The following is a 25,007-nucleotide window of genomic DNA, read 5'->3' as shown; positions in this document are numbered from 1 at the left end:
TCTTCTCTTAAAGCTCTCTAGTGTCCTAGCACTAACTACATGATTACTGAGTCCGTTCCACTCATCTACCACTCTATTCGAGAACCAATTTTTTCCTATCTCCTTCCTAAACCTAAATTTTTCAAGCTTGAACCCGTTATTTCTTGTTCTACCCTGGTTGCTGATCCTAAGAATTTTGCTTACATCTCCCTTGTTATAACCCTTATACCACTTAAAGACCTCTATCAGGTCCCCTCTTAACCTACGTCTCTCTAGAGAATGTAAATTTAACCGCTTCAGCCTCGCTTCGTAAGGAATACTCCTCATCCCCTGTATCCTTTTAGTCATTCTCCTCTGTACTGATTCTAATAGACCTATATCTTTCCTGTAATGTGGGGACCAGAACTGCACAGCGTAGTCTAGATGAGGTCTGACCAGCGCCAAGTATAACTTTAATATTACCTCCGGCCTTCTACTTTTAACACTCCTAAAAATGAATCCTAGTACCCTATTTGCCTTGTTTCTGGCTTCTATGCATTGTTTCCCTAGACGGAGTTCAGAGCTAACTATAACTCCTAAATCTTTCTCGTACCCTGTACGAGTACCTACCAGAGTTTGGGTGTTTAATGTGTACCTATTGTGTGGGTTTCCTCTACCTACGCTAAGCACTTTGCATTTATTGATATTAAATTGCATTTGCCATCTATCCGTCCATTCATTCATTCTATCTAAGTCTGTCTGCAAGGCGATGGCAATCCGCTTCTGACCTAATTAATCTACCTATCTTTGTGTCATCCGCAAATTTACTAACATCGCTATTAATTCCACTATCCAAGTCATTGATATATATTAGAAATAATAATGGCCCTAATACTGATCCCTGTGGCACCCCACTAATGACATGACCCCACTCGGATTTCGAGCCATTTATTAGCACTCTCTGTCGCCTGTTACCAAGCCATGACCCTATCCAACCTAACACCTTCCCATCTATCCCGTGCGCCCTAACCTTTCTCAGGAGCCTTTGATGGGGCACCTTGTCGAATGCTTTACTAAAGTCCAGATATAAGATATCATAACTATCTCCATTATCTACTGCCTCGTACACCTTACTGTAAAAACTTAACAAGTTTGTCAGGCAAGACTTCCCCTTCGTGAAGCCATGCTGTGACTGATTTATCAAGTTATGTTTGTCTAAATGTTCCCTAATGTTCCTGGCTATTATTGACTCTAACATTTTACCTACAACTGAAGTTAAGCTGACCGGTCTATAATTAGACGCTAAAGTTTTATCCCCTTTCTTAAAGATGGGTACTACATTAGCCTGCCTCCACATTTCTGGTACCTCACCCGACTCCAGTGATTTCCTAAAGACAGAAACTAACGGCTCACTAATAATCTTTTTACATTCCTTCAGTACTCTGGGATATATTTCATCAGGTCCTGGTGACTTGAACTTTTTTAGCCTATCTATCTCCTGCTCCACTATCTCCCTAGTTATGGAAATATCCGTCAGCTTCTCATACTCATCTGCTCTAAACACCTGTTCACTATCTGGCATATCCTGCATGTTTTCCTGAGTGAAGACAGTTAAAAAATAATCATTCAGAAGTTTACTAATCTCCTCCCCAGAACTAACCAGCTCCCCATCTGCTGCCTTTAATGGACCTACAGTATCCTTATTTTTCGTCCTGTATACCTGATAAAATTCCTTGGGGTCCGTCTTCGCCTGGCTGGCTACCTTTAATTCATAATTTTCCTTAGCTTTCCTCGTTAACTTCCTGACTGTTCTAACTAATTCATTATACTGTGTCCTTAAAACTTCCTCACCAGCCCTTAATCTCTTGTATATACTTCTCTTACACCCTATATAATGCTTTAACCTAGCAGTCATCCATTTAGGGTCATTTTTTGTGATCTCATGCTGTGTTGCACAATAAGCAGATTAGTAACTTAGTAAAGAATCCTCTCATATTTGGTAATATAGACCCTGAATGTTTTTAAAATGCAGTCACAGCATTATCAGCCCATGTTTAATAATAACATTGATGCAGGAGTGACCAACATTTGTAGTTATGAATGTTCTTGAAATAGCAAGATTCATAATCACATCCTTAATTTTGAGGTTGCAGAAGATCAATGGGAATGGTTATTTGAGGAAGATTATCAGGCACAGTTATGGAGCAGTGAACTCCGCCAAGTACTTCATACCCATTACTCATCTCTGTCCATAAATCTGGTGTCCAATCAAGTATTGGAACCATGAAATATATATATATATGTGTGTGTGTATGTGTGTGTGTGTGTGCTGAAGGGAGAGGAAAAAAAAGGTAGAACAGCTCTTTTATACATATTTACTATTTATTGTCATTTTGAACTCTTACAGGTACAGACTTGCAGCAAACACAATGTCTCGCTTCAGTAGTTTAATGCCCTCTGAAAATTTGTTCTCCAGGTCAATCCCAATGGCTTTTGCAGCCTGAATCATCTGCCTCAAGAGCTCCTCAAGACGACGCATGGCCCGGATGATACTTCCTGTGGGTGATTAAAAGGAAGATCAATGATAGTGAAAAAATAAAAGCAAGCATGGATGATGTAACATGGGAAACTGTGCAAATGGAAACAAGTGTGGAGTGGTAAGACAAATGGAGGAGGAGGAGGAGGAGGAGGAGGAGGAGGAGGAGGAGGAGGAGGAGGAGGAGGAGGAGGAGGAGGAGGGAGAGAGAGAAAAAAAAAAAAAAAAAAAAAAAAAAAAAAAAAAAAAAAAAAAATTGGGGGTAGTAGAAACCTGCAAAAACTGCAATTATTCCCAGGGAGGTTTCCTGCACAGCAGCATGGTCAAGAACACCAAGAGGCATGTGGCAATGAGTAGTGAGAAAAGTGTGCTGAAAAGCATGAGTGGGAAAGGAGTGCATGAGATTGCCCAGGAGGCTAGTGCCAGTGTGGACATTATTAGTGAAGGAATAGTTCTGCTGCAGGGAGGGGGGAACAGCCTCAGTGACGTTGGCCTAATTGAAAGAGAAGAAAAGGATACAGGTAGCAGTGGTGGGGATGCTGAGATGGCCAAGGGAGAGCCAAGGCTATGAAGAAATGAGGGAGACAAATAGGAAGATCCAGGAAGGCATTGTAAATATGAAGATCAAGGCATGCAGGGACAGACAGGATTATAGTGTAAGCTTCCTTGACTTGGATGACGCACTGCCCCAGGAGGTTTTCAGAAGGGATGGTGTACACCTAAACTGGGAGGGAGAAAGGGTTCTGTGCGACAGATTTCTTGAATGAATCAGGGTGACAGAAAGACAGCAGACAGCAGGCAGGACACAGTGACACCAGAATGACAGAGAACCTATGGGGATAGGAAGTGTAAATGTGAAAGGAAGAGAAGACACCTACCCGGCAAGAAAATATATGAAGTTTGAATGTGTGAATATGAGAGGATGTGGTATTGGGAAATTCAAGGATGTATGTAAAGAACTAAATGAATGGCATTTTGAATTAGTTGGAATGACTGAGATACATTTGAGGGATGACATGCATGTATGTGATGACTGGAAAGGGATGACAAATTCAGGATAGAAAAGGAGTTAGAGGAGTAGCCTTTTTGTATAGGAAGGAAAGGAATCTTAGAAAAGAAAAATTAGATATAGGAAACTGTACCATGAGTGAAGACATTTTAGCAGTAAAGGTAGAGTGTACAGGTAAGCATGGAAAATGTGAAAGATTGGTGGTGATTGTGGTGTATATGATAGTTGAGGGTGAAAGAGCAACAAGAGAGAATAGCAAGAAGTATGGTATATTGAACATCATAACAGAGTATGCTGGAGAGAGTGATGATTATGGGAGACATGAATGAACATGTAGGTATTTTAGGTGAACAAATGAATAAGAATGGTGAAATGCTTGCTGAGTTCATAAATGAGATGGAAGTGAAAAACCTGAATGAGACCCTGGCAGAAGGATGAGTGACTTGGTGTGCTAGGAAGCAAGAGTCTGTGATTGTTTATATACTAATGAATGGGAGAATGCATGTGATTGTGGATCACATGTAGACTGATAAGAATAGAATGATTGACATTGTCTCAAACTATAATATGCTGGTGCTAGTGTAAGTTGAATTGAAGAGAAAGAAAGAAAGCAAAGGCTATGATGAGAAAGTGGAGGTTGAGGGATGTAGGATGGGAGAATTTCCAGATAGACTTGAGTGAGAGAAGCTGAGAGGATAAAAGCCTGAATGGTGTGGATGAACTGAATTATAGATTTGTAGAGAATGTGATGAATGCAGCATCCAGCCAGATAAGGTATGTAAGAATGAGTGCTATAAAATGTACATGTGAGCCATGGTGGAATGACAAGATTAGGGATGATAGGAAGGAGAGAAAGAGACTAAATAGGGTGTGCAAGCAGATGAGGAAGAGGAGGCATGAGAGTGAGGAGACTGAAAGCATTACCAAAATGCACGTATAGCATATACGAGTCAGCAGCAAGTGACAGAGTGAAAGATAACGAATGCTAAAGTTAGGAGTGAGAAAAGTGTGATTCAGTCCCTGAGAGAGAACGGTGTTGAAGGTGGTCAAGAATGGTACAGATTCCTGAGGGGTGAGGGGATGCCTGACAGTGAGAATGTGGAAAGCCTGAAGGTGAATGGGAGTGTGGTGACAGATAAGGAAAAAATGAGAAAGGAGATAAAAGAGTTTTGGGAAGAGATTGGAAGTGTATGGGAGGTGCTTGATGTGAGGGAAGGGTGTGTGACAATGGTGTGGTGACAGATAAGGAAAAAAATGAGAAAGGAGATAAAAGAGTTTTGGGAGGAGATTGGAAGTGTATGGGAGGTACATGATGTGAGGGAAGGGTGTGTGATAATGGAAAGGAAGGATGCAGATGAGCTGAATGAAAGAATCAGGAGGAAGGAAGTGGAGAAATATGTGAAATGACAAAAAAATGGGAAGGCAGCAGGGCCAGATGCAATACCTTATAAGATGTACAAAAATGGAGGGGAAGTTGTGATTGATAGAATGACTGTTATTTAACCAGGTGTGGGAGGAGAAAATGCCAAGAATGTGAATGAATGCAGAGTGACTGTTACATAAAGGAGGATACAAAAAATAAGTGAGTTGAAGAACTACTGATAAAGTTTTTAGTACAGTGTTGAATGAGAGATTGTGTAAATGGACTGTGAGAGCTGGAGTGTTAGGTGAAGAACAGAATGGATTATGTGAGAGCATAATATAATGTTAGTGGTGAATGAAATGATTGAGGGAAAGAAGGATGGAGGTAAATTGTACTTAGATTTTCTAGACACAGAGAAAGTGTGCATAGAGAAATGTGAGGTAATCTCAGAAAAGACTGGGTTAAGTGCAAAGATAGTTAACATACTGCAAAGTATGTATGTGGACACAAGAGCTACATACAGACTAGGAGACATAGAAAGAGACTGGGTGAAGAGTGAGAGTGGAGTTAGACAAGGGTGTATATGTCACCAACCCTTTTTTAACTTTTATACAGAAGAATTTGCTGCCAGAATGAGAGGAATGAATGCAGGAGTAAGTGTGGGGAATGATAAGATATGTGTGCTCTTATGATATAGTGGTCATATAATATAATGGTCATATAATGAATTGGCAGATGAGTTCCAGTTTGTTAAATGTTGCAGATGGGTATGGAAGAGATTTGGAATAAAATTTAGCAGTGAGAAAGGCAAGATAATGATAGTAAACAGATCAGAGGATGAAAGAAATTGAGAGAGGATGAGGAAAGAAACTGGGAGAGGATGAGTTGCAAGTGGCGGATGAATACAAGTACCTGGGGATGTGGACGAGTCCAAATAACTGTGTGAAAAGGAAAAAGGAAAAGATAGTCATGGCGAACCAATGAGTAGGTTGACTAGGAAGTGCAGCAAGGAGGAGAGCAAGTAAATACGATGTACAGCGAGAAGTTTGAAAGAGCATGGCTGTTCTGAGCATTATGTATGGTATGGATGTAATTCTGTGGAATGAGAATGAACTAGAGAAACTAAAAGTAGGACAGAATAGAGTAGCAAGAATGGCACTGAATGCACCAAGGTATGCAGCAATAGAGGCTTTGAGAAGAGAGATGGGATTGAATACTTTTAAAGAAAGACATGTAAAGGCAACCTTAAGGTATAAAGCTAGACTAGAGTGAATGGATGATGCAAGAATACCAAGAAATGTGTTTCTATGGAATGTTATGAGTGGCAGGTGGGGGAAGAAGTGTATTAGGATGGTAATAAAGAGTAGCTTGGAAACTAGTTGGGCTTTTCAACTGTTTGAGGGGAAGCATGTTGAAAGTGAATGGAGTATGATTGTCAGAAATGGAGAGGGTTTAGAATGGGATGTAAGAAAGTGAGATAGACAGAGTGATGAAACATGTGGGACTGAGTGAATGGAAGAACAAGATGGAACAAAAGAGTACTTTTGGAGTGGTTTAGAGAGAAAGAGGCCCCAATGTATGAAAAGTGGTATGGGGGAAGCCTGGGTGGTGATCTGTTCTGAGGTAGAGCAGTATATGGATGTGAATGCAAAGAGTTAGAGATGGTCTGAGTCTCACAGCGGTGTGCCAGATGTGTGACATGGGAGAGGATGAGACAGAGGAGCATGTGGTGCTGATGTGTGTGAAGTATGCCAGAGATAGGGATGAGATGATGCAAGTAGTGCTGAGAAAATTGGGGCATGTCAGACTGGAGAAGACAGGAAGGAAATGGATGGTGTTACTGCTGGGACTGTGTGGATAGATGAAGGAAAGGATGGTTGAGGCTGTGAAAGTGTTCCTGGAGATGTGGCATGCCAGATGTAGGAACTAGTGGTGTGAAAGAAACTGCCTGTTCTTCTGTTTGGGCTTCCCCTCCTCCCCCCACACCTACTGGAGCTGCTGATACAAAGGCCTAGCTTGGGAGTAATCCTGAGTCACCTGTAGAATCAAGATCAAGATCAAGCACAGGTGAGAAAACTGTAATAGTAGATACCTACTGAAAGTGTAGGCTACTCCCAGGGAGGTTTCATATACAGCATAGGTGGGCACCTATGACCCAGCTGTGACCTCCCTGAATGTTTCCCTTTGTGTCTCACAACACAAGAGGGTAGTCATATCCTGCCCTCTGAAGACAATTCTTCCTTCTTACAGTACACTACTTGTACATACAGCTAAAATGAGCAAACAGCTAGCTAAAAAGCCAAGCAGCTGCAATGAGCCACCAGCCAACCTTGGATGGATGGGTGGATAGAAGAAAATAGCTTTGGAATGCCCATCTAAGGGAGTAACTAAAAATGTCTCCAATAAAATTTCCTTCACAGGGTCCTGAGATCCTGGGATCCCAGCCAAAATCCAAATTTTTTATTCCCAGGAAATTTTGTTAAAATCCCAAATCTATTTTTCTTACCTCTGATGATTTACACTAAGCAGCATACAAAAATGTGTGCACAGAGAGAGAGAGAGAGAGAGAGAGAGAGAGAGAGAGAGAGAGAGAGAGAGAGAGAGAGAGAGAGAGAGAGAGAGAGAGAGAGAGAGAGAGAGAGAGAGAGAGAGAGAGAGAGAGAGAGAGAGAGAGAGAGAGAGAGAGAGAGAGAGAGAGAGAGAGAGAGAGAGAGAGAGAGAGAGAGAGAGAGAGAGAGAGAGAGAGAGAGAGAGAGAGAGAGAGAGAGAGAGAGAGAGGGTGGGGGGGAGTGGAGGGGGGGATAAATGATGCCAACTAAGACTGTTATAAGCTGTACCATTCCTGTAAGCTTCTCTCCCTGCAGCATACAAACTGCAGGTTTATGACCAGAGAAGAATGTTTCAGTTGTTGATCCTGAGTTAACTTTTGAATTCTCAGTCTGTGTGATACCAAAATATCCTCATGATAATCATAATGGTACCCTTTTTTACTTTTGAGTTGAAATGTGTTTATATTCTTTCCTTATTTTTTACACAGGAGAAAACTGTAGACTTGGAATCAGATCAAGTGAAGCAGTGGGACAGAAGTGATGTTTCAGATAATTATTTAGAATATGTTAAGAGAGGAACCCTAAATGATTAAACAAGAAACATAAACTTATATGAAACAGTCAACAATGTCAGAAAAAAATTGATTACAAATTCACTCTCAAAAGCTTTATTTAAGATGTTGTCAAATAGTGACTGAATGGCATTTAAAGCTTGAATTAAAAAAATAATTTTATAGTAATTACAAATGTAATTTCAGTTGTAGTTGCCAGAGTTTCTTTTATGGTTAAGGGAATTTGCATAAATATTAAGAATTTGCTTTTTAACTGTAAAATGTATTTATTTTCATACTGATATGGAATTCAATAAAAAGAAATTTGTCTCACTGAGATATTATTTACCAATCAAATTGTCTATTAATAACTGACCAATACATACTACACAAATGAAGTATGTAGGATTGTCCCTGAAGCAGGGAATCCTCCGATTCTGGGAAATATATTGATTTGTCCCTTAATCCTGAGATGCTGAGAAACCCTCACTCCTAGATTAGACTACTCTTTTTGTACATTAACTTCTGCAACATTTAAAGCCTTAAATCTGTGGTACACCACCTCTCCTCTATTAAACATCATCTTTCCATCACTGAAACACAAGTGTTTGATGCTCTTCTCTGTTCTCTCCTACTTTCTTTATCATCACTTTAAATCCAAAGCTGGATGTTGTGGCTGTGTGAACAACTAAACTTGGTCTTGTTTCCACATTCCTGAGTCTTCTGAATTTCCTCCCATCTGGGTCAGACTTCAGAGTCGCTCTCAGACTAAATTCATCTGAGCTGTATATCTCTCTCCTAGTCTCTTATTATTTTAACTTATAAAGTGGAGTACACCTTGACTCATTTCCCTTTTGCAGAGATCTCCATTCTTGGAGATTTGACCATCTTGGAGATAACCCAACATTCTTGACCTTTTTCCTAACAACAATGTCAGCATTTATAATTTAGTTTAATAAGGTTAACAGGTAGTATTAAATCTAGGGATAAGCCAGGGCTTATCATGTTTATCTTTTGTTTCAGTCATAATTTAATCAGGTCACTGTTCATTGTGTTTCATGGAATGCTTTATTTAATGACAGAAATGGAGGTTACCAGTGACCAGGAAGGGATTGGTTAGAAGCTGATGGTCTCCCTTGGGGATAGCATTCTGTCATATCTCACACTCCCTCACCTTGTTGTGGCCTTAGTGCTGATTGGACTTTGCCAGAGCTGTGATGTGGTAGCTGGACTTTGCCAGATTCTACAATTGTGGTGGCTGGACTTCACCAGCAGAACAATGAAAAACTTCACTGATGCACTCATGCATACATAGACATTATGCAAGAATAAAGCTCACTTGCATCTCTGTGTTTTGAACCCCATCTAGCACTAAGTGACCCTGTGACAATCTAATCCTTCAGCTTATTCTGACACTATCCTCTTTGTTGAACTCCTCTGATCATAATTCATCTGTATCTTTTTCTATTTCTCCAATTCCATCTCAGGATCCTTCAAGGCAGAGGTGCCTCTGGCATCTTGCTTCTGGTAATCAGAGGATCTAAAGATATTATTTAGACTTCCCATGGAATGACTACTACTTCTGTGTTAGGGGCCCACCTCTGTATGCTGAGTTCATAATAAAGGTGATTACATGTGGCATGGAGGCATACATTCTACATTTTCTTTCATCCTAAACCTTCTAGACCTTGTTTTAATTCAACCTGTTCTTATGCTATACATGATAGAAATAAGATTGGTAAGGACTGCTTTCCACAACTGGCGATCTTGTGCCATATGCTCTTCTATGAATTTGTTGGGAATAGAAAAGCATATGGCACAAGATCGCCAGTTGTGGAAACCAGTCATCGCCTGTCCAACCCCACCCTAATGGGAAAATGCGGACGTTAAACGAAAATGATGATGATGATGATGATGATAGAAAGAAGGTCCACAAACAATACCTCAACCTTACATCTCAAACTCACATGCTTTATACTTCTGCCTAAAATCATGCCTAAACTGTCTTTCAACTGCCCAAAAACTCATCACTAGAAAATGGTAAAATTTTACTACATGCAATTCCCTTGTGACTTCTGCCACCTAACCAAAAATATCTATTTACATTCCTACTTCATCTTTCTCTCCTTTATTTCAACCTTTCTATCTCTAAAGCTGAACAGTTTGCTCAAACTTTTGCTAAAAATTTGATGCTGGACAATTCAAGGCTTTTCCTTCCTCTCCTCTACCTTCTGACCATTTCATGCCTTCTACTGAGATTCTTCCTAATGATGTTTTCCATGTCCTTGCTGGTCTTAATCCTCAGAAGGGTTGTGGGCCTGATGAAGTTCCTCTTATTGTTCTATGTAACTGTGCCTCCATGCTCACACCATGTCTAGTCAAACTCTTTCAACTCTATCAACATCCACCTTTCTTTCCTACTAAAGTTTCCCTACATTCAGCCTGTTCTTTAAAAGAGAAACTGCACTAATCATTCAAACTGCTGTCCTATTGCTTTGATTTCATTCTATCCTTAAGAGAAAGATTCTTGAGCATCTATCTCTTCACAAACTAATACCTGATTGCCAGTATGAGTTCCATTGTGGCTGCTCCACTGGTGATCTGGCTTCCCTCAAGGAATCTTGGTGATCCTCTTTTTGGAATTTTGGTGAAACTTTGTTTTCTTAGGCATATCAAGTGTTTGATAGAGTCCAACATGAAACTTTAATTTTCTTCTTTTTTCTATCCTTCTTTCTGTAACTATCTAATTTTTTTCTTAACAGTTCTATTGCTACTGTGGTTGACATTCACTATTTTACTCCCAAGTCTATTAACAGTGATGGTTCTCTCCTGTCACTGACTCTCTATTTTATACCTATGATCTAAGCCAAACTCTGTCCTACCCATTCCTATGCTGATGACACCACTCTACTTACTTCCACATCTTTCCCTATATGTTGAACTTTTCAGGGATTGAACAGTTCACACAGAGAAGCCACAGAATACCAGACTTCTGATCTTTATCAAATTTCTGATTGGGGCAGGGAATACAGTGTTTTTCAATGTCTCAAAAACCCTATTCCTCCATCTATCCACTCAACATAGCCTTCTAGATAACTATCACCATTTCTTCAACAACATTCAACTCTTCCCTGTTATACACTGAATAAACTTGATTAGTCCTTTACTAAAAATCTAAACTGGAATCTTCACTTCTAAAATCTTAAAACAGGTTCCATGAAGTTTGGCATTCTGAGCCATTTCCACCAGTCTTTCTTATTCCCATTCCAGCTGTTACCTCTGTACAGGGACCTTGTCCACCCATGTATGAAGTATGCTTCACATGTATCAACCCATAGTGCTTTCTTAAACATGGTGGAATTAAAAGCTTTTTGTCTCATTAATTCCTCTCCTCTGACTGACTATCTTCAATTCTCTCTCTCTCTCTCTCTCTCTCTCTCTCTCTCTCTCTCTCACCACCACAAGATTGCTTCTCTTGTTTTCTGTCCCTACTCTCATGCTAACTGCTCTTCTGACCTTGCTAACTGCATTTGCAGAATTGTGGATGATCAAGATTGTTTCAGGAGTGGATCAAGAAAATACAAGAGGCAGCACAGAGGATGAAAGATAGTAGTAAAGTAGTAGGTTTGGATGGATGTGCAGTCAAATACATGAAAATTGGCCGTGTGGCTGTTCTTTAGGTATTTGGCAAGACTGCTGAATGTATGCTTCATGTGCAATATAATGATGATTGACTGGACAAGTACATGTATTAATCTTTAGAGGGTGTAAGTCCTTTAAAATGCTAAAGGTAAAGTGTGCAGTACAACACTGGTCAAACAGTATAGGGGTGGTATAGAGAAAGTAATTGGTGAGGAACAGTGTTGCTTTTAGAAGAGAGAAAGATTGTGTGAACCATGTATTTGCTGTAAGACTGGTGTGTGAAAAGTATCTCATGAAAGGTAAGGACGTGCTTTGGAGCATTCACAAAATTTGACAAACAATGCTTAATCCACTAATCACCTGCTTACAATTTGTCTTTTGCTATCATTAGCCCTGTATAGGGTGTAGATGAAAGAGACTGACCTACTTCCCTGGAAGTTATGCCTTATACACAAATACTTCATTAAAGAAACCCCAGCTCACACTAATGTTATTTTTTTTTTAAATAAGAAAAGTGACACTATGTATATATTATACTCCACTAAACATTGATCATCTGAATCCATAATAATAATAATAATAATAATAATAATAATAATAATAATAATAATAATAATAATAATAATAATAATATATAAATAAATAAATTAATTAATAATAATAATAATAATAATAATAATAATAATAATAATAATAATAATAATAATAATAATAATTATTATTATTATTTGCCCAAGATAGTTTGAAGGAAGTTTTTAAAGAAAAGAAAAAGCCTTTCTGTACATCACTATGGCAATGTTATCGACAAGAGTGCCACGGCCATCATCAAGCACAGAAACAAGCACAGCATGTCACTTCTCCTAAAAGCACAGTACAGCAAAAAAAAAGGAAAAAAAAAAAAAAAAAAAAAGAGAGAGAGAATGTAGAAATAAAAGACACAGGAGACACAGTGAAAATGTGGTTATTGTGGGCGATTCCAATTGTGAGGCTGATACCAAGGACTACTGTGTAACTGGGTCAGGGGCAGCTATGTGTGTATGATACTGTAAGGTAGGTCCAGGGAGCCTAACTGTGTGAGAATTCAAATCATATAAAAACCCCAACCCAGAAGAATAGAGGCTGGGTAAAAACAATTGTCCTACTCTTTGGACATAGTTTTTGGAAAACATTGAAGCTAAGCTGATGGAGAAATGTTATGAATCCTTAGCACTGGCTGCTGTGGTTTCCATGAATAGAACTTATAGACTTTAAGGAGGTTTCAGTTCTAAATCGTGGACATGATTATTAAGGTACTTGTGTTACGAGTGAATAAAATGAAGACTGTAAATACCCTGGCAGAACACTATTTAATCAATTACTTCTAGTGATATTTGTTGCATGTATTGCATAGGACAGTTGATTTTATGCTGACTTAATCTCATATATAATTACATGTATTAACCCTTAAAGGACAGGCAAGTTGGCGTGAGTCATTCTCTCAGAGCAGAGGGTTCCTAAGAAGAAATTGGTTGATTTTCCCACTATCATATTTCCTTATATACTTAATGTAGAGCTATAAAACAAAAATAGAAAGAAGTGCCAACCATTCTTCTTTATTACCAGAATTCTAGGTGTCGTAATTTAGCTGTAAGTAGAGTTTGAACAACAATATCTCATCTCCCTGGATGACTTAGTGTGTTCATTTGACTGGTTATGACTGGCTACAGGTGACATGTGTGTAGCTTCATCCTTCTTACTATTCACTGGTGCTGCCCCATCTTCTTCACAATACATTCTTATGCTGTTATAATGTGTTTACTTGCATTTTTTGAGTTGAAATGTAAAGTAAAAAATCAACACTTCCTTTTACATTACATGTAACTTTTTTCACATGTTTTTGGGGAAATGAAGAACATAAAAAAGTTGCTACTTTTCACCACACTGATAGTGATCCAATTACTTTCCTTACATTTCGGCTGGTTATGAAAAATAAAAAAATGATAAATTCAATTTGTTCGATAACATTACATCTTGTTATAATTGTCACATAAACACAATAAATATATCACTTATTGTACACTCTTATAGTAATGTCTATTGCTATAGTGCACTACTCATCACTATCCATACTACTATACATCCTCTGAGTCAGTCACTGAAGCATGTGGCTTCCTTCTCTTCATGCATTAGGACAAGTCAAATAACCTTCCATCCATTATGGAGGTTATAGGTGTACTGAAACTAGGCTAGTGCAAGCAAGCAACTTTGTGAGTGTTGCCAGTTCATACTCAAAACAATTATTGCCCTCCTATATTTGACTGAAGGCAGGAAAACGTCTTCATACACATATATATCACCCACCCTTTCCATAAGCCACACGCTGGTGCGTCACCCGCCAGTTAGGGATTAAATGATTTAAATTTTCTGTTGATCAGTGTAAATCAAGTTCATATATTAATCTTACACTTTACAACATGGTTTACTATATTCTTGTTTTTTTTTTATATATTAACTTGACTTTCATTTAGTAAGTAAATTCCTACATTTGTGTTCTGTTCTTTTCTTCATGCCAAGTGATAAATGTTGTTCACTAGGTGGATTATTGCAGGCATATATTAAATCTTTTGATTAGCCCCTTCTTTATTAATAAGTTATCTTATTATTTCCTGGAAAATTACCTAAATGACAATACACAGGACTTCATTTTATTGGCTTGTGTGAATTTCATGGATGATGAGGGTGGTGTGGGGTGTGAGTGGTGATGCCATGCAGTGTGTTACTGACATATATATGCCAAAGCAGGTTGTCCTGATCTTTGTCAGAGTGTGAGTCCAAGGTGAAGTGATTCTTGAAACTGAGTTACACGGGTCAGATGATAATGAAACTCAGCCAGCTAGCATCATAAGTGACCTTGATGAAGAATATTTGCAAGAGAATAACAGCAAGGTGAGCAGTGACCAGGAAAAGAAGTAATGACACTGAAACACCAACATTACCCCTCCCCACATCATGCTCCTTTACACTCATGGTATTGTTTCATATAATATGCATCTTGTAACCAAAATCAATCAGAACACATGAAAAATGATATAAATTACTAAATAAAGGTTTACAGATAAAAATAAACTATACACACAAAATCAAGAGAGGCACACAAAAAAGTTTGGTGTAGGGAGATGGGGGTTGGGATCATGCACTCAGTAATGAAGGGGAGGAAGTGAGGTGCATTTGCAAGTATCCCTGATATGTTGTTCACTGGCCTGACTGCTCACAGCTTGACATGGGTAAAATTCAGCTATTAAATACACATTTCTGTCAACAGGCAGGTCCCATATAAGACTTACCTTCAAATATATCAGTTTTTTTGCAGAGCTCCATGAATGATGAACCATTGCACCATTCATAGACAACATCCATTAGGAATGGCTTAAATTGCTCTACATAATTGGACTCATCAATCTGTAAATTGAAATGGCATTATTAAAAATTGAATATTGATTTCTTCTGTTATTTCAATTTTTCTCTGCATTTCTATTCATCAGTTAACAATTGAAATTCAAGACTGGTAATTAACGTACCACAACTATTAAGTCTAACTTAGATGGAGGTTATAGTTTAATAACTGGATTATGCTTCCGGAAGACTGTTTATTAGGTGAATGATTATTAGAAGATTCAATTGCCAATGTAGGAAAAAGAGGACGTGTGATTTAGACATCCATCCAAATTTTTCTTTAGAACCTTAAATACTGATTAAAAAAATGTGAAGCACTGGTAGTGGACTTTATTCCTGGACGACTAAAGAGCAAAAATGGATTAATTTAAGTTGGCTTCCTAAGAGAGGTGTGATTCCTGACCAGGATGTTGCTGGATTCTTCTTTTACTCCCATGGAGGTTAGCCATTACTCCCACATGTTCTTGCTTACATGTTTGCACACTGTTTGCCTCTGCTTATCCTTTGTACAAAAAACAGGCTATCATTTTGATGTTAGCTATAGCAGTGGTTGCAAAACTCAAATTATTTTACCATACTATAAAGGGTATGAATGAAATAGGTCACAAATGTCTAAATGATTTCATACTGAAGTTTGCAATAGTCATAGGGATAAATACTGAAATCAAGCATTTTGTCCTCTGAAAGTCTTCAAAATGTAATGGGAAAAACTATCAACTAATTAATGAATCATAATTAAGCAATCAAAACTACTATCTATCACGGTAATATTAAAGGTCTAGATTTCATAGACTTGTCTCTTATCTGAGTAAGAGATCACATTCACATATGATATTTTTCGTTATAAAACACTCACCTCCAGCTTGCACTCATGGCTCACTCGGGCAATGCGGCGAGCAATGTCCTGCATCTGTCTCAAGGGACCTGACAGTTCTTCTCCTAGCTTTGGCATTTCTGAACTTTTCTCATCACACACAAAGGTGCTCAACAAAGCACATGTCTGGGATGCTGTAAAATCAATGCAAGGTAAGAACTGGATAGGTTTTCTGTATATGATCATAACCTTTCTAATGCTTTAGTCTGTTCTCCAGAAACATCACAATCTTTCTGATTCTCAACATAAATTCTGTGTAGGATGATCCAAAGGTCATCTATCCTTCCTTACTGAATCTGCTGAAAGCTTTGCTGTTGCCTTAGAAATATATATATATATATATATATATATATACACGAGTATATATATATATATATATATATATATATATATATATATATATATATATATATATATATATATATATATATATATATATATATATATATATATATATATATATATATAAAACTTTAATGAAGTCTGGTGTAGTTTTACTTTCTAAGGTTTCCTCATATAGTCTCTATCTATATAAATGCACTCTTAGCTCAAGATTCCTTTCTGTTTATATTAATCACAACTTCCCCTCCCCTACCTTGAGCATACTTGACTATTCTTTGGTAAAAATCTTAATAGAAAATTTCAAATCTCATTTCTTGCTAAAACAACTTTCATTGTTTTAGATATTCTGTGTTGTTCCAGTCCATTTCTCCTCTCTAAAGATGCTAAAGCTTTAAAGGGGCTTTATCTATCCTTGTACAGAATATGGCTCTCATAAAGGGAAGGGCTTCACTTATACAGTAGTAACCACACAGGCGTCATGAAGCATCAGTGGAATATACAATGACACCTATGTAGGCATCATGGTTGGATTCTATTTTAGTTGTTGTTGAGCAATCCTGTATCCTGTCTTGACTTGTCTTGACAGACTCCCTATTATGTCCTTGAGGTTTTACTGCTCCTCCCACCCTCCCTGTTCCTACCAGTCACATAAATGAGCTACCCATGCCCCACCCCTATCCAGAATGAGAAAGTCTCATTGGCAGAGCCTTACATCATAGTTTCCCCCCTATGGTTCTTCCCTTATCTTCCATATCCCGCTATCCTTCTCTTTATCCTAGGTCTAAAGCACTGTTCAGGGGGTGCTATGAACTTATCATTAAACCCAGCTGTGACCTCACTGAACGTTTACCTTTGTGTCTCACAACACAAGGGGGCAGTCACAGCCTGCCCTCTAAAGACAACTCTCTTCCTCCACACAAAACTACAGGCACCTAATAACACACACACACCCTTCACTCGAAAATTTTAAAATCATTATGGTGACTCCTACACCAGCCTCGGAGTCCCCATCTAGGGAGGGGACCATAAATATCCCCAGGTTGGACTGTCTTTCTGTCGACAACCCTAAGTGTCTTGACATCCCCCCTCAACTTTTTCTTCATTAACTTCTGCAACATTCGTGGTCTAAGATCTAATTTTCAATCTGTAGAACACCACCTCTCCTCTTCTAAACCTCATCTTCTTTTCCTCACTGAAACTCAGGTGTCTGAGGCAACTGACAGTAGCCCCTTTTCTGTTCCCTCCTACTTTCTCTATCCCCATTTTTGATCCAAAGTTGGATGCTGCGTTTATGTGCGCAATGACTTAACCTGCTCTTGTGCATATGCTCTTGAATCTTCCGAGTTTTCCACTATCTGGCTATGACTACAGAGTCACTCTCAAACTAAATTTATCTGTGCTGTATACCTCTCACTTAACTCCTCTGACTATAAGAAATTCTTTGACTACTTAACTTCCAAAGTGGAGCACATTCTGACCCTCTTCCCTTTTGCAGAGATCTCCATTCTTGAAGACTTCAATGTTCACCACCAGCTTTGGCTTTCCTCTCCCTTCACTGACTATCCTGGTGAACTAGCTTACAACTTTGCTATCCTCCATGACCTAGAGCAATTGGTGCAACACCCTACTCGTATTCCTGACCTTCTTGGAGATACACCCAACATTCTTGACCTTTTCCTGACCTCTAATCCTTCTGCTTATGCTGTCACCCTTTCTTCTCCGTTGGGCTCCTCCGATCACAATCTCATATCTGTATCTTGTCCTATCGCTCCAATTCCTCCTCAGGATCCCCCTAAGTGAAGGTGCCTCTGGCGTTTTGCCTCTGCTAGTTGGGGGGACCTGAGGAGGTATTTTGCTGATTTTCCTTGGAATGACTACTGCTTCCGTGTCAGGGACCCGTCTTTGTGTGCTGAGCACACAACAGAGGTGATAGTGTCTGGCATGGAGGTGTACATTCCTAACTCTTTTTCTCGTCCTAAACCTTCCTTCGTTTAACACAGCTTGTTCTCGTGCTATACATGATAGAGAGGTGGCCCACAAAAGGTACTTAAGCCTTCCATCACCAGAATCTCATGCACTTTATATTTTTGCCCGGAACCATGCCAACTCCTCCAACAAGCCAAAAACTCCTTTATTAACAGAAAGTGTCAAAACCTTTCAAGATCTAACTCCCCTTGTGACTTCTGGCATCTAGCCAAAAATATCTCCAATAACTTTGCTTCTTCTTCTTTCCCTCCTCTATTTCAACCAGGTGGCACCACTGCTATCACATCTATTTCTAAAGCTGAACTCTTCGCTCAAACCTTTGCTAAAAACTCTACCTTGGACGATTCTTGGCTTGTTCCTCCCTCTCCTCCACCCTCTGACTACTTCATGCCACCTATTAAAATTCTTTGCAACGATGTTTTCCATGCCCTCGCTGGCCTAAACCCTCGGAGGGCTAATGGATCTCATGGGGTCCCTCCTACTGTTCTCCGAAACTGTGCCTCCGTGCTTGCACCTTGCTTAGTCAAACTCTTCCAGCTCTGTTTGTCAACATCTACCTTTCCTTCTTGCTGGAAGTTTGCCTACATTCAACCTGTTCCTAAAAAGGGTGACCATTCTAATCCCTCAAACTACTGTCCTATTGCTTTAATTTCCTGCCTATCTAAAGTTTTTGAATCTATCCTCATCAGGAAGATTCTTAAACATCTATCACTTCACAACCTTCTATCTGATCGCCAGTATGGCTTCCGTCAAGGCCGCTCTACTGGTGATCTTCTGGCTTTCCTTACTGAGTCTTGGTCATCCTCTTTTAGAGATTTTGGTGAAACTTTTGCGGTTGCCTTGGACTTATCAAATGCTTTTGATAGAGTCTGGCACAAAGCTTTGATTTCCAAACTACCCTCCTACAGCTTCTATCCTATCTGTAACTTCATCTCAAGTTTCCTTTCTGACTGTTCTATTGCTGCTGTGGTAGATGGTCACTTTTCTTCTCCTAAATCTATTAACAGTGGTGTTCCTCAGGGTTCTGTCCTGTCACCCACTCTCTTATTATTCATTAATGATCTTCTAAACCAAACTTCTTGTCCTATCCACTCCTACGCTGATGATACCACCCTGCACTTTTCCACGTCTTTTCATAGACGTCCAACCCTTCAGGAGGTAAACATTTCACGCAGGGAAGCCACAGAACGCTTGACTTCTGATCTTTCTAAAATTTCTGATTGGGGCAGAGCAAACTTGGTATTGTTCAATGCCTCAAAAACACAATTCCTCCATCTATCAACTTGACACAACCTTCCAGACAACTATCCTCTCTTCTTCAGTGACACTCAACTGTCCCCCTCTTCTACACTGAACATCCTCAGTCTGTCCTTTACTTATAATTTAAACTGGAAATTTCACATCTCATCTCTAGCTAAAACAGCTTCTATGAAGTTCGGCGTTCTGAGACGTCTCCGCCAGTTTTTCTCACCCCCCCCAGCTGCTAGCTCTGTACAAGGGCCTTATCCGTCCATGTATGGAGTATGCTTCACATGGCTGAGGGGGTTTCACTCATACTGCTCTTCTAGACAGGATGGAATCAAAAGCTTTTCATCTCATGAACTCCTCTCCTCTAACTGACTGTCTTCAGCCTCTCTCTCACTGCTGCAGTGTTGCATCTCTAGCTGTCTTTTACCACTATTTTCATGCTAACTGCTCTTCTGATCTTGGTAACTGCATGCCTCTCCTCCTCCCGTGGCCTCGCTGCATAAGACTTTCTTCTTTCTCTCACCCCTATTCTGTCCACCTCTCTAATGCAAGAGTTAACCAGTATTCTCAATCATTCATCCCTTTCTCTGGTAAACTCTGGAACTCCCTGCCTGCTTCTGTATTTCCACCTTCCTATGACTTGAATTCCTTTAAGAGGGAGGTTTCAAGACACTTATTCATCAATTTTTGACTACTGCTTTGACCCTTTTATGGGACTGGCATTTCAGTGGGCATTTTTCTTTATTGGATTTTTGTTGCCCTTGGCCAGTGTCCTTCCAAAAAAAAAAAAAAAAAAAAAAAAAAAAAAAAAAAAAAAAAAAATCCCTTTCCACAGGGGAGAGGAAACTGTTTGTGGGGGTAGCTCCCCCCCTCCTCCCTGGTTCATTCCTTGCTGTCTTACCCTCCTATCCCTCCCTCCTCCCTACATCTCTCTCTCTCTCTCTCTCTCTCTCTCTCTCTCTCTCTCTCTCTCTCTCTCTCTCTGTGTGTGTGTGTGTGTGTGTATGTGTGTGTGTGCTAATGCAGCTGGTAAGGTCATCTTATGACAATTACTGATGAATGAAGGTAGCCAACATGTGTCTTTTACTTCTTTTTAATGCTCATGTATTTATGTGTAATATATATATATATATATATATATATATATATATATATATATATATATATATATATATATATATATATATATATATATATATATATATATATATATATATATAGAGAGAGAGAGAGAGAGAGAGAGAGAGAGAGAGAGAGAGAGAGAGAGAGAGAGAGAGAGAGAGAGAGAGAGAGAGAGAGAGAGAGATGTATTTATGTGTATATATAAATATATATATATATATATATAGAGAGAGAGAGAGAGAGAGAGAGAGAGAGAGAGAGAGAGAGAGAGAGAGAGAGAGAGAGAGAGAGAGAGAGAGAGAGAGAGAGAGAGAGAGAGAGAGATTTAAAATGGAATGCAAATGCAATGAAGAGCACAGTAGAGCACAAATAGAGACAATTCTGTTGTGCCCATCTCCATGAGATAGCTACCAAAAATAAATGTCAGTGCAAATTACACTGGTGAAAACTAATGACAGCAAAACTGAATACTGATATTATATCATTATACTAGGTACAATAGTATCACATTACCTGATAAATTATTGAAGAGACCATTGAATAACATTTCAGTGATGAGCAGTTCATCAGCAGCAGAAAGTTCACAAGCCACCCGACCCTTACGTTCAATCACATCTTGGGAGGTGGCATATCCCAGCCGGCGAAGCACACGCTTTCGACACTTAAGTTCATCCATTTGTAATAAACTTCTAGCTTTTTTTAGGTCAAGCTCTGCATTATTCAATTCTTTCTTCAGCTGCAAACAATAAGAGACTTTTGAAAACTATACAGAGTTTGATGTGCAAATGCCTTAACCCATACAGTGTTTAGTACGTGTATATACATATCACTTTGGGAAAAGTGTTTAGTACTTATATATACGATTTCATTTTTGAGCCATATTACAGCCTTTAAATTAGTTTTTATATATAAGACTTGTAACTAACAGTAATGAAGAATATTTTGACATCAGGTGTGAATGTTTTCAAATACATACCTATCTTTTGGGCTTGGAGTTATTATAGATTAAATACATCCATAGAAACTGAGACATATTTGGGGATTATTATTTATTTTTTTGATGACCATGTCAACATGCATATAATATCAAAGTAATAAAAGTGAAATTGAAAGCTACAATATTGGAGAGGGATAAAGAATTTGGTTATAAATGTTGCAGAGTTGGCTACACAGTGTGGGTTGCTGTGTTTCCCCACAAAATCAACACTAGTTAAAAAAGTAAGCTACTATCTCCTGTGAAATTGCTTCTCAAATCTATAATCAGTAAGGCATGAGGAGTAGGAAATGAGACTTCAGAGTAATTGGAAAGGAAAACTGAAAGTCGTAAAATTCATAGTATTCTCTTTTTTTTGAGAACTGCGGGTATAGCAGCCATGGCCTTGAGACAAGAATAAAATTCCATATCCCTGGTCTGATATAAGCTCTAAGAAGGGAAGAAACCCAAGAACCAAAATCATATGGTAGCCACACTTCCATTCATAGCATGGGAATAATATACATCTGAAACAATTTATTTTTTCTCATTTTACAGGGTAAATACGAAAAAACTGCAACCTGACAAAATCCATCTCTGACAAAGCACAAAACTAAGGATTCACGCTTCCCAATATAATATAAACTGAAGCATCTTTCTTTACTGGTGGAGATATTTTCATAACTGATAAATTCCAGACTTGCCTAACATACAGATCACTGCAAGACCATTTTTCTACTTTCAGTATTGTGTGTACAGTATTTCACTCTTAAGTAGACTTTCACAGAAGGACTTCACAAATCATTAATTCTGTCTTATCAAATATCTAAATATCTCTAGCTAAAACAGCTTCTATGAAGTTAGGTGTTCTGAGACGTCTCCGCCAGTTTTTCTCACCCCCCCAGCTGCTAACTCTGTACAAGGGCCTTATCCGTCCATGTATGGAGTATGCTTCACATGTCTGGGGGGGTTCCACTCATACTGCTCTTCTAGACAGGATGGAATCAAAAGCTTTTCGTCTCATCAACTCCTCTCCTCTAACTGGCTGTCTTCGGCCTCTCTCTCACTGCCGCAATGTTGCATATCTAGCTGTCTTCTACCGCTATTTTCATGCTAACTGCTCTTCTGATCTTGCTAACTGCATGCCTCCCCTCCTTCCGCGGCCTCGCTGCACAAGACTTTCTTCTTTCTCTCACCCCTATTCTGTCCACCTCTCTAACGCAAGAGTTAACCAGTATTCTCAATCATTCATCCCTTTCTCTGGTAAACTCTGGAACTCCCTGCCTGCTTCTGTATTTCCACCTTCCTACGACTTGGATTCCTTCAAGAGGGAGGTTTCAAGACACTTATCCACCAATTTTTGACCACTGCTTTGACCCTTTTATGGGACTGGCATTTCAGTGGGCATTTTTTTTATTAGATTTTTGTTGCCCTTGGCCAGTATCCTTCCTACATAAAAAAAAAAGAAAGAAAAAAAAAATATGGTCTTAACTAATATACCATGCTTATACTCAAGTTGTAGGCAACATAGTTGTTGTCTCTGAATATGTCTTACCTCCATTTTCTTTGAATACTTCTCATACAGCCCATCTCGCTCTGGATCTCTATGAAGTTTATGAGACTCCAGTCGAGTTTTGAATTTCTCTAGTTTGTTGACAATTTCTAAGAATGCATCTTCCTTTATCTTCATGTTCTTCACAGGATCAAGCAGGAACTGACTCTCAGGAACTCTTTTCACAGCTTCCTGAAAAAAGAAAATAATGAGGAACAAAATGAAGAACAATTGCAATGAAGAAAATAAACACAAACAATTTGAACATTGAATTTATTGACCTCACCTAATTGCTGATGTTTATGAATAGATAATATCTTACTCCACTCCTAGATAACAGAAAAATTGATCTACAAAAACTGGAAAAGTTCAATTTAATTATCAGAGATAAAAGTAGAAAAAAGTAGAAAAATGAAGTGATAGTCTTTGAGATATAAGACTGTGATGTAATTGAATTTAGTACTCCATATTTAATCAGGACAGGATATAATAAGTGTCAATTCACAATGAATAAAAAATAATGTTTTAAAGACTGGCTTAGTCATAAGCAGACATTAAAGTTTGAAGAGAGAAATATGAAGTGGCATCAAAAGTTTTGAAACTAGTTTCAGAGTACTCTAACAGGTGGCAGTAGTTGGAAGTGCATGCTGCAAGGCTGAATAATAACAGTCATCAAGCTGTCTGCTGAATATTCTTCAGTTAACTTTGTGACCAGTGCTACAAGAGTTTTTGTTATCACATGCACAAACACATTTGATTCCATCATGGACTGCAAGCTAGAGCAGAGAGCAAACATCAAATTCTATGTCAAACTCAGCAAATACACAATGGGGACCTTTGACATGATTCAGCAAATGGCAATGAAACAATGAGTCAAATGAACTGTTGAGTTCAAGAGCAGCAGAACCTTTCACAAGCTCAAGCCTCTGAAAATGTAGAAACAACTTGGTGACTTATGCAGAAAGGTTGTCAGAGATCCATCATGGATGTTGTTGTCATCATCAGTGTGTCATACAGAACAGTGAAAGCAACTTTTAAATATGGCTGCAAAGCTTATCTCCAGGCTTCAGACTCCCAAAGAGAGACACTAGGGTAAAATCTGCCAAAAGCTATGTCAGCATGCCTTGGGTGACTTAACCTTTTCAAGGATCATCACTTTGGATGAAACCTGGGTATACAAGAGTGACCCAGAAACCAAACAACAGTCTTCAAAGTGGATATGCCCAGCACTCCACAACTAGAGAAGTCAAAGTATTTGTAGGTCTGCAGTGCAACCAGAAGCATGTTCATAATTTTCTATGACAGTTGTGATTGTTTTTTTATTTATTTCTTTTTATTTTACATATCAAAATCTACTACTATATCATATTGATAAATAAAGTCTACATATGTACATACACATAAAAAATGTAAAAGTAGTCAAGCCTGACCTATTCATTTCCTGAACTGTACAAGTTAACACAGGCTTTGTCCAACCAGGCCAACATGTATCAGTATGACCTAAAGAAGTATCTGTTCTTCATTAATAGAAAGTGTCAAAATCTTTCAACATCTAACTCCCCTAGTGACTTCTGGCACCAAACCAAAAACATCTCTAATAACCTTGCTTCCTCATCTTCCCTTCCTTTATTTCAACCTGATGGAACAACTGCAATCTCATCTATTTCCAAAGCTGAACTCTTCACTCATACCTTTGCTAAAAACTCTACCTTGGGTGATTCAGGATTTATTCCCTACTCCACCTTCTGATTACTTTATGCTACCCAATAAGATCAATTACAGTGATGTTTTTCATGCCCTTGCTGGCCCCTTAATCCTTGGAAGGCATATGGACCTGATGGGGTCCCTCCTATTGCTCTCCAAAATTGTG

At 38.7% G+C, this 25,007-nt stretch overlaps 1 protein-coding gene across 1 annotated transcript in view; it reads right to left on the bottom strand.

Moving 5' to 3' along the window:
• Window positions 1–2,321: 2,321 nt before the first annotated feature.
• The window catches only part of LOC135100639 (exosome RNA helicase MTR4-like), a 61,535-nt gene continuing 38,849 nt past the window's right edge, over window positions 2,322–25,007 (bottom strand). Inside the window, exons 12-16 of the mRNA XM_064003709.1 lie at window positions 23,141–23,329; window positions 21,126–21,348; window positions 15,897–16,048; window positions 14,932–15,046; window positions 2,322–2,514 (exon numbers count right to left, since the gene is read on the bottom strand). Coding sequence (XP_063859779.1) covers window positions 2,360–2,514; window positions 14,932–15,046; window positions 15,897–16,048; window positions 21,126–21,348; window positions 23,141–23,329 — 834 coding nt within the window. The 3' untranslated portion in view covers window positions 2,322–2,359. The remainder of the gene's footprint in view (window positions 2,515–14,931; window positions 15,047–15,896; window positions 16,049–21,125; window positions 21,349–23,140; window positions 23,330–25,007) is intronic.

Source organism: Scylla paramamosain, chromosome 5, assembly GCF_035594125.1.
Source record: "Scylla paramamosain isolate STU-SP2022 chromosome 5, ASM3559412v1, whole genome shotgun sequence".
Taxonomy (NCBI): domain Eukaryota; kingdom Metazoa; phylum Arthropoda; class Malacostraca; order Decapoda; family Portunidae; genus Scylla; species Scylla paramamosain.
The sequence above is the reverse complement of the archived record's forward strand: the minus strand, read 5'-3'. Positions and strand labels throughout refer to the sequence as shown.